The 11,072-nt window shown below is 35.9% G+C and overlaps 1 protein-coding gene across 2 annotated transcripts in view; it reads right to left on the bottom strand.

Annotated features, from left to right (window-relative positions):
• Window positions 1-452: 452 nt before the first annotated feature.
• AGMO (alkylglycerol monooxygenase) overlaps window positions 453-11,072 on the bottom strand; it is a 226,441-nt gene continuing 215,821 nt past the window's right edge. Inside the window, exons 13-14 of one of the 2 annotated variants that reach the window (XM_048304353.1) lie at window positions 1,074-1,178; window positions 453-575 (exon numbers count right to left, since the gene is read on the bottom strand). In XM_048304353.1, the coding sequence (XP_048160310.1) occupies window positions 567-575; window positions 1,074-1,178 (114 nt within the window). In that variant the 3' untranslated portion in view covers window positions 453-566. The remainder of the gene's footprint in view (window positions 576-1,073; window positions 1,179-11,072) is intronic. The other variant, XM_048304344.1, reaches the window with a different exon arrangement.

Genomic DNA, 11,072 nt, shown 5'->3' with positions numbered 1-11,072 from the left:
GGCAGAGAATAAGACCAGAAAGGTATGTTGTGGAGGGTTTTTTGCTTTGCTTAGTTTTTTGTGGGCATGGGTTATAATCGGGTTATAATTGGGGCAAATAGTTATAATTAACTACATGTGAATAAAAGAGAACACAACCATTCCTTTGGTTGTATTTTTGAATACAGCAGTCTAACAATTTCATTGCCATCTTAAGTTCTATTCTTGACATACAGAGAAGATGGTAACTGAGCCTCATTAGTTTATTTACTGAAATCTTAGTAAAGTGCTTTGAGGAACTTTCCCTGGCAAGGCAATGTTGCTAGCTAAATTAAAAGCGTTTCTGATAAATTTAAGTAAATCCTACTGTTACATATTTCCTGCAGTAAACTCCATTCATTATGAGTGAGACTACAGCTGGCATGTATAAGCTCATAATGCAGAATCAAAAAATGCAAGTAGGACTTGCATAGACATCTCTTGCAAAACTGTGTTGTGAACTGCCTCAGATGAGGATTTTGGAATGAGTAACGTCACTTCTCTGCAGTCTTTTCAATCTTCATATGCTTTAAAACCTTATGGGCTTTTTAAGAATCCTAAAGAGACAGTAGAAAAGAAAAATCTCTATAAAACTTACATGTAAAATGTTACCTGCAAAGAACTTTTTAATAATACTTTCTGGCTCATTAGCATAGGAAGAAAATGCTTAAAATTTGGAGTGAATCTTCCAAGTTTAAAAAACAGTTAGTGTAATTTTCAAATAAAGTATAGATGAGTCTATAGAAATATCTTGCAATTCACATTAAGTACAGTATACTTTTTACACAACTATTAATACAGAGCAAAATTACTACTCAGTACTTCAAATTATTTACATGCAGTAGATGCAAAAGCAATTAATCTACTTCATGGCATATAACCTCAGTTGCCAACCTCATGAAAACACAAAGTTAAGAAAGATTAAGCTAAATGATAAAAAATTCACATGTGGGCAAATGAGAATTTCAGGAAATGAGAGAAGCCAGAAGAAAGGACAGATGCATTTCAAGAGCTGTCTTCAGGGAATTAACAACAAAATTAAAAAATATACCTACAATTTTCCAGGAGATCTTTGACAAGCAGTATTTCCCAGTTGCTGAACTCTGACACTGATGTAACTCAAAAAAAAGTGAACAAGGTTTCCCACATACACACTTTTTCTGAATAGAAGAGAAACAGATAAATAAATGAACTTAGAAGACGTATGAGAGTTAAAATTATAAGGAAAACGTGCATTTTTATATTTAAATAATACTAATAGAAAAATATGTTTCAGAGTAACATGGGATACATAAAGTTGTACTATTAATATTGTACTACTTTTGCTGCCCATTGCTATTACAGTGGTGAAATGGTTGAAGAACATAAGATGGACAAGAATTCTTGCATAAATCCCACACTGAGTGACTCCAGTCCTTTTGTAAGAATTTCTTATATTATCCTCTTTATGTAACTATTATTAGGTTATGTTTAATATAATAAAATATGATCCAAAGTTTTATGTAAGGACTGGAATATAGATGCTCATGTTTCTCATTTTTTGATTCAGAGTTGTAATTTCTTCAATACTGAACTTAGGAAATTCATTTATTTATTTATTAATAAAAAGCCCAGAGCCTGAGCCATACTAAAACTGAAATGACCAATTCCCATATTTGGCACAAAATCTGGAATTCCAGCCAAATGTAAAGAAGAGCTTTTCTGAAATGGAGCTTGATTTCAATCATATGTGAGTGAATGATGTGGTAAGGTGCTTGTTTCAAGGCTGTCCCCAGGTCATAAGAAAAGCATTTGGAGTTTTATGGAGATATCTCATCATTACCACTTTCAAAGCCTCATCAACTCTGCAGGGCAAATCTGTCTCAGCCAAACTGGCACTAAAAAGAAGATGTTCATCTAGTCTTACTTAATCTTTTTTTCTTCTCAACATAGGGCAGAAGGGCTTTTGTTTCCATAGTTACTAGGATATTTCCTTTGAACTTCTTCCAGAGTACTTTTATCTTTTCCACATGCACTGACAGACAATCCTATGAAGTATGTATGTATTTGTGAAATATTCTGTGCTTCATTACCAATTCTTTGCTGGATATAACACAGGAAATTGAGCCCATTGTTAAAGCCAAATTTCTGACTTGCTGATTTAGGTGTTTTAATATTTAGTAATGTATAAATAGGCTTCAGAATATTACAAGTGAAAGATAAAATCAAGAACACTAATTCTGAGAGTTTTTCAATGTTATTATTGTGCAAAGCCGATTTGTTGTTATTAGGTATTTTGAGTCAATATAGTTGCATGTTTTCTAAATTGAAGAGAGCATTTTTTAAAATTAAAATACGTGCTTCTTAAAAAAAGTTGTATCAGTATCTGTTTACTGTCAATAAGAACCTCATGAAAGAGGTTGTTGGTTGAGGTTTCTTGTGTTTTCTTTTTGATGGTTTTTTGTTTGTTTTGTTTTTAAGATAGAAAAATCTGAACTTTAGTTGTATGTATCTAGTTTTTGCTCTTGAAAACATTTATATGACTGAAAAAAAATATTTCCATTGTGGTCTTCAAGATGGAACCATTTTAGCATTTCCTCCAAAACCATTCCCTTGCAATTTAAATATCAAGTCTTCAGCAAATGAATAACCTCTATTCTATATATCTAGATACTCTATGCATTCTAAACAGATATCAAATGCCCATGAAAAAAAAGGCAAACCAAACTTCAAAGAGATTCTTTTCTTAAGAGATTATTTTAAAAAGCTTTTACATAGAAATACAGACAACCAGTTCCACAGAAAGATATAAAACCAGTTCCATGGACTACATCAGTGATTCTCAAAGTACAATTCTTTGAACTGGAAGATTCTAAAGCAAAAAGTAGTGAGCTGCCCTTGTAGTACGAACCACTGCTCAAACCTTGTCCTTTCACGATGAGGGCTTGTGCTCCACATGCAGCTTGTAGTGCAATGCCTTTCCATTTTCCTGGGGTAGCTCACTAAAAATCCTGGAAACAGGGGTAGTGTTGGGGCTCTCCACACTGGACACCAATAGTGGGATGAAAGCTATGCCAAAGTGGTTCTAATTGGGCTGCCATCTTCTCTCAAAAGGAAGGAGACAATGAGTCGGCTGCTTGCTTAGCAGTCAAAGAATTGACACCCCAAATATAAAAAAGGACATCATGGGGGATTGTACCTCCTTCCTTGCATGGATGTGGTAGATGAAAACATAGAAATTCCTTGTATTGATCCAACTGCATTGTTGTACAAATAGCTTTCTATGAGAAATGGAAAACTCAACAAAACCAAACCAAAAAAACAAACTAGGTTCTCATTAAGGCAAAAAAAAGTAATTTCAAATGTTGTCTGTTAATTTTGGGGGGAAAACACATAAACATAAACACTAGCTTATTCTGACAAATGATTAAGGCTACAGAGTCCATAAAATGCCACAGAAGACTGTAAAGAAGTGCAGACTACATTACAGATCTGCCCTAACTTTAGTACACAAAACTCCCACCACCTTAACCATAAATAGCAGTCTCATTTATGCTTTTATATTTATAGTCAGAAAACTTTTAATTCAAAAAATGTTGAATTCAAGACTCCCTATCACATGTTCTGCTACCATAAAAGATTTTTAGCAATCAATAAACTACTAGGAATGGCAGGTACTCTTCTAATGAAGCATTTAATAAAAATAAGTAGCTTGCAGCTTTCTATCAGCGTCCGTCTAAAGACAGTTAACTAAATATTGGCTTAATATCAGAATGGGTTGATCTTTTACGCAGGGAAGAAAATCTCACAAACACAACTTTCATTGACAGCTCAAGAAAAAAATACACATTACTAGGGCTCTTTCTGATAGGAGAGATGATTTAAAGGAAGTGTTTTACTTCCCTTAGAAAGTAAAGTGGTTTCAATAAAGACTTTGTCTAAAATTACACTAGAAAGCATTATGTGCCTTGTATCCCTAATTATCTGATATCCATTGCTAAACATTGTGGGAGTGGACATTACCGTGAAAGAGGTCTAGATGATTAGGTTATTCTTTATTTGACTGACTTAAGAATAGTGAGCACTGAGCCTAGTTTCTTTCTGATTCATCTGTTACAGCAGCAATATGAATTTGGATGAAGTCCACATAATTCATCTTGATATAAGCAACATTTTTTTTTACAGTGAGAACAATCCATAACTAGAGAAAGCTATGCAGGGTTGTGATTGAGTCCCTGTCACTGGACGTTTCCAAGGTGCAATAGGATGGGGTGCTACATCATCTCATTTAGAGTCTCTCTCCTGTGACAGGTTGGACCAAGTGATGTTTCAATGTCCCTTCCAATCTGGGCTATTCAATGATTCTGCTCGTGTTAGCAAGTGATTTGGTATAAAATTTGATAGAAGTTTCTTTGCTGCATGTTATTTAACTTTAGTTAACTATATATACCCATGAGATATGTGGAGAAGGAATAAAACAAGTACAGTGACACTGGTGGTGTCTTCTCCAGATGCTTCATTGCTCTGAAGTGTCATTTCACTTACATGTGCAATGTGTCTGCATTGGCCCCAGCAGACTTCAAAACAGGATCAAAATTACTCTTTGCAGCCAAATTATAAGTCCATTAGACCATTCAAACAGATCCTGGTATATCTCATTTATTAAAAGGGAGGCAATGTTTGTGAAAAATAGCTCCTTATTCCCAGATGGAATAAGCTGCTCTCTGCAGTCACAGAGACATTTGGCAGTTATAACGTGGTGTTGACACAGCTGCAGGCCCTGGGTGCTGAGCCAGTTTCACATGGCTCTGCTCTTTCCTTCCTCCCTCTTCCCTCCTAAAATCCAAGGAAAAGTATTGGACATTTTCTCACCTGGCCTAGTTGGTTTTGTGCTTGAGTTGTTACAAGATTCCATCACTGCCTTACTTGATGTAGGCACATTTGGCTTTTGTATTTTCAGAAAGGTTATGAAGTCAGCTCAATGCCCGTCTTCGAATACGAAGTTGGTTGTTGGTACACGACTGGGTCAAGAGTTAAATGAGGACAGATCAACGAAGACAAAACACAGATGAATTAACTCACATGGGTGGGAGTGAACCACAAAAAATAAATTCATATTGTCTGTGTTTAGTCAGGTGTCTTACTGGATCCTTTGCTTTTCCTAAATGTGATAGACTTTTTTGTCTAACTTATCATATAACTCAAAAAACACTGAGAAGAGAAGGCAGAAAGAAAGAAGACATTAATATTTCAACATTATGACCTACTGGGATTGTGAAATGTTTTTGCTTTAAATCACTGAATAGTGATCCACTGCAACAATTTTTGCCTGGAAAATACTAGATTAAATGTAGATAACACAGCACAGATTTCTAAGACACAAGTCCCTACCTTCCTTTCCCTTTTTTTTTGATTGATGAGTAACTGTTTTTATGACAAGCTCATGGTGTTAAGTTACATAAAGAGACTCTGATACAGTCAGATTTGTCCCTAATGCAAAGTTTAGTGTTCACCCACCCCTCTTTTTAAAACTCCTCCAAACATTTAATCTTCTTTTGGCAACTGCTTATCTTGAAAGATTTCTAGAAGCTCCTTCAGAAAACATTTTCATCATCATTAAATGGGGAAAAAGCCAGAGGAAAGGGAGTTTTATTCTTGCAACTTTTCAAGTTTTAATCTGGTCATAAATGGGAGCCACTTTGAGAAATACAGACACATTAGAATGAAAAGGAAGAAAATTTTTCTCCTTATTTTGAGAACTGGCTGATGAATTATCCATCTGTGAACTACTAGGGGAAAAAAGACATGCTTTCTATGGATTTTTTAGCATATTTTTTTTCCATAGAGAGCTAGGTGTTGTAATAAATAAAATGGGTTTTAGAACTACTCTCTGTCTGTAGCTATAAATAACGTTTTGCATCAAGAGTATATTGAATTCCATTTCTAAATAAGATTATTTGAAATACTTTTTCTTCCATCACATTAGATTCAACTCATTTTTGCATGCTGTATTGGTACTAAATTATCTTTTTAGCTTCATATTCTTTGACAAATCTTAGGCCAATTGAATTTAATTTAGCAAGAGTGACTATAGATGCTGAAGTTTAACTGGTGACATTTCAAGTAATTTTTATACTCCACTTATATAACAATAATTTTATATATATTTTAGACACTATTACATAAGCTTCTTATTGTATAGTACTCCTTTATAAAGCAACTTTTGCCACCCAAAAAGAAAAAAAAAAATAATCAACCATTCTCCATTGGCTTTTAAACGATTATTCACAAAAATATTCCACATATGCTGCATTACCAAAAGCAAACAGATTATACTTTCACAGTGCTCAGCAGCACTGGAAATCCTGGAAGCTGAGTATCAAGGGAGGAGAAATGCAGAAGTGCCTTCTCAATCAAGATAACGGGCCTGTCTGGTAGACCTAATGCTTTATATACAGCCATTGAGAGTTAAATGTCATTGAAAACTTTTGAAGCAAAGTCCTGTACAACTAAATTAGGTGTGCCCTTCCTCCATTGATGGGCACAGAACTGAACCTTGCCAGGCAGTTTGCTGTAAATCACTCTGGGACTCACGTACATCTGTGTGGCTCACTGAATGTAACATAACCACTCCCTCAGGCCCCTCCAGCTGGCAGCAACATCTTGGTTGGTCTAAGATGAGGGTAAAACAGATGGAATAGCTTGTTTCAAACATTGACATCAGTTAGACAAAAGACAAGTATTTCCACTTTCCAACAATGCACCCTAATCTAGTTTTTGCAATTCCATTAGAATAAAAGAAATTAGATTAGCAGGAGGAAGATCACCACCTTCTTTCCAATGAACAACTGAAGCCCTAAAAATGTTGATGTTTTCTAAGACATTTAAATATATAAACAATATCTTTCTCCTCAAGTTTGGGTCAGAACAGGCTGTACATCTCTCTCTCTCTAAACAGGCATTAAAAACCCACCCCAAAACCCAAAGAAAAAGAAAAATTCCCACAACAGCTAAAGTTGAATACCTGGGGAATTTGCATTCTCTATAGTGCGCAATGACTTTATATACAAAAGATTAACTATCTGGATTTTTGTCTGGTATTTATGTTCTATACTTGCAAATATTCTTAGTGCCCAACTGGGATTTGGGTAGACTAGATCACAAAATACTTGGCTCTTGATTTAAGCTATATATCAACATTCTGAAGTTAATGCGAAGTCATTGTACTTCACAGACTTCAAAAACAGAACAAAATTTAAATAACCAGTTAGAATAATATGCATTCCATGACAACTTTTTGAGCTTTTGGAAGACAGAGAACATATCAGATTTTAATTTAATAGATGGGCTTAAAAAGTCCAAAATAATAATAATAATAATAATAAAAGTTATTTCTTGTAACTGGGTTTATTTTTGGAAGAGCTGCTGTGCTTTGTCCCATGAGAACTGTAGCTCTGATGCTTCCTGAATAGATCTTGACCTTCTCAAGTGCTCTTTGCTAAAGCAGTTACAAGACACATTACACACCCTAAAAATAGTAATTCAAAGGATACTTATGAATTTTAACCCCTTTCTGATTCCTTCTCAAAGCAGTTAGCAGGCAAGAGGCCTCTCCTCTCCTTGGAGTGATGTGAAGCTACCCTTAACAAAGCTTGCACCTGGATAGAATGAAAATCCTGCAATTATTTGCTGTATCTAATTAACTGGATATAGCTTTTGTCATGCTTTGAGTCAGAACTGAGGGTTCAATTAAGACTTGTGTAAACCCTCAATTTCATTTGTCAAAATATCTTGCCACTTCTTTGGTAGTGTCCTGAATGCTTGGCATAAGACACGGACCACCTTCAGAGACATTATTAATGAACTGTAATATGGACCAAATATGGTCCCTAAAATTGCAAAAAACTCTGAAATTATAAATTTCATTCATAATTTGCCAGATCTGTTTTTTAATCACAGAATGAATCACTAAGAACAGTAGCTATTACTAAGGTTAGCTAAAAGGACAGATTCCTTCACTCAAAAGTCTGAGGAACAAACAATACTCAAATAGATCTAAACTATTCCGTTCCATTTTGTCCGTATCTGCCGTTTACACAATACAGAATCTACTACTCTCTCTGCATCTTCAGACAGGAGCTGAGGTGATTAGATGTTTTGGTTGGGTTTTGTTTTGTTTGATTTTGAGGTTTGTGGTTTATCTTAAAACCATACCTTCTGGATTTTGGACAAATCTAGCAGTCTTCTAGCTGCCCTTTGGTAGCTGTAAGCCTAAGATGACAGATCCAAGATATTTGAAGACAGCTACATGTTGAGGAACCGTTGTGTCTGGAGATGTACCCCTCACCACTAGTCAGGTAAGTCTGTGGATCAGAGACACCAGAGCTCGAAAAGGTATTAATTCATGGAGATCATCTAATATTTTGTCTGGCAGCTTCCAAATGCTTCCTGAGGCAGAGCTTGGTACCTAAATATGGAGTAATTAGTCTGTCCAAGCTATTGATGAAGCCACAATGTCCTGGAACATGCACTGGTTCTTGGAAAGGATGCTCCATTTTGGTTTTGGGTCTGCTTTTTCCAATGTCTGCAGCAAACATGTCAACAATTCAACCTCTACCAATCCACTACAGTGATTGAATTGGAGGAAAAACTGTTCCTGGACCAACCTCAGACCATATTCGTTCAGCTGTCCTTAAGGTTCTGTCTTTATCCAGGGAGTTCCTTCTTCAGACAACATGACAAGTAATAAGCACAGCCCTATGCGCTGGCTCCAAACACCACAAGGAATTACCTCTCCCGCAGCTTGAATATAAAACATCAAAGCCACAGCTCTATTTCATAAACGGGGAACTGGTACCTTACATGCTGACTGGATTTTTACTGAATGTAATCAGGCAACTATTAAGACTTTAGAATTGACTTCTCTGTTTTACCTGTGTGCTAAATACAGTGTCATTCTAGTCTTTTATGAGAACCACATGGTCTGTTTATGAGATATCTTCAAATGTTATTTTTGGATCTTTTCCAGTCTATGTGTCTTGATTTTACAATTACGCTGTTGCTTTATATAGTTCTCATTTAGTCCTTGATGGACTACAGGCATCCTGTTTGCTGGTCTATTATCCAGCTTCTTATCAGTTCCACTCTAAACCATTATTTCAGAGAGTATCTCTTGTAGTTGTGCAACTTCCTCAAACTACAGTGTTTTAATCTACCCTTTCTAAAACAACTTGTTCCAAGTGCTTGAAAAACATTTTCTAATTAAAGAAAATAAAGCACATTTTAAGACAATCACCCAATAGAAGGCAAATAGACTAAAATATAAGAATATTATTACTTCAGTCATATGAAACAAAAATATCTCTTGCATAAGTCCAATGCCTCCACAAATTATCACACTTAAAGCAAAAACCTCCAACAAATTAAGTTCTCCTTTTGGACATTACTGTGGCACTGGAATTTATTTTCGACTCATCACCAGGGTTTCAAGTGTGATCTGATCAATAACCTTAGATGAGAAGAAAACCTCCTTGTAAATGTGCTCGTTCAAGCAAAAGACAGATTATAATTTTAATTTTTTTTTCCTGAAGAGACATGTCTTCTCAGATTGAAGCAAATGGTCTGTTTGCAGGCATTGTGCTCTCCATGCTGCATGATGGGAGAAAGCAGATATAGCATATATAGCTCTGGAATTACATTTAATGTTAAAGGGATAAACTAAGCAAACTGTTGTAAAATTTTTTCTTTTTTTATCATCCTGTTGTTCCAAAATGCCAAGGTTTAGCACCAGCTATTTGGGAAGCTAATCGTAAGAATCATCATTATTACATGACACTACATTACATTACATATAATCTCAGGCCAGACACAACTGATTGATGTCAACTGCTCACTGAGAAGTATCTCCGCTTGGGAACCAAACATTTGTAAATATGCTACTCCCACCAACTAAAACAAAGTTACCCTATCATCCTCATCAGAACACTTTGCATCACCTTAATGACATGTATTTTGCTGATGGAATTACACCAGGGGTGCAATTCCCATTACATAAGATGCGGAATGAGAGTTAAAGATAGCCCCATTTAATGACCATTCATTATAGAACAATAGCTACTTCCAAACTAGTTCATGGCAGAATATTTTTTCCTGACAAAATTCTTCTTGTGAGAGGCATGGAGAAAATTGGGAGTCCATGATGGCTGATACTTTCATCTGCTACATACAATTAGATAAAAAGTTTCACTTTTTGAATATTTATTAAAAGTACCTAAAGAATTTTTAAAATAATAATAATAATACCTCAATCACTGCATTTCTCAAAGCAGTCAGCAAAAAGTTTGCTTTGCAATTTTACCAGAGACAGTAGAGAAGGAACTGCAGAATTATTCTTTGATGGTGAAAAGTGTTTTTAATGGAAATCTTCAAGAACATCTATGGTCTATGTCACTGTTATAATTCTCAAACATCAGCTCCTACTTTCTGCTATTATGAACCCAGATCCTGAATTGTGCCAATGCATTTTTAAAATATGGCATTTGGACGTGCTATGCTGTTCCTGCTGTTTTCATTAGCTACAGCTAGTTGTCTTGGGGTGACTGTGATGTGTATCCTCTATTGCCCAGAAAATAATTTTGTGCCTTTCTGTGCCTTTAAACTGAGCCTGAGAGGGGGGAGAGATGAAACTGAGGGAACTTTCTAAGCAGTTTCTTTTCATGTTTTCAAGGACACAGAGATAGAGACGGCTCTGTGTTCAGCTGTGGCAGCAGAGCAAGAGGGGGGAAAGCACCCTGCTTGCTTTCAGCCAGTTTTTCAGCTCCTTTTTCTTTCTCCGGAGAGAGACGGAGAGTTGAACTTTTGTTTTCCTGGGACTTTGTTTTTTTTTCTTTTTTTTTTTCTCTGCTGGACTGTTTCAACATCAGAATACACCGGAAGGAATTTCCACCAAGGCCTTGGCCCTGGAGGTGGGCCCACCACCCCGCCCCAGCTCCAAGGAGGGGGAGAGAGAGATCTATGGAAGGACTCTGAAATTTTCCCAGGTTTCTCTCAGCAGAGCAAGAGGTTTTATTATTTAG

Source organism: Corvus hawaiiensis, chromosome 1, assembly GCF_020740725.1.
Source record: "Corvus hawaiiensis isolate bCorHaw1 chromosome 1, bCorHaw1.pri.cur, whole genome shotgun sequence".
Taxonomy (NCBI): Eukaryota; Metazoa; Chordata; class Aves; order Passeriformes; family Corvidae; genus Corvus; species Corvus hawaiiensis.
The sequence above is the reverse complement of the archived record's forward strand: the minus strand, read 5'-3'. Positions and strand labels throughout refer to the sequence as shown.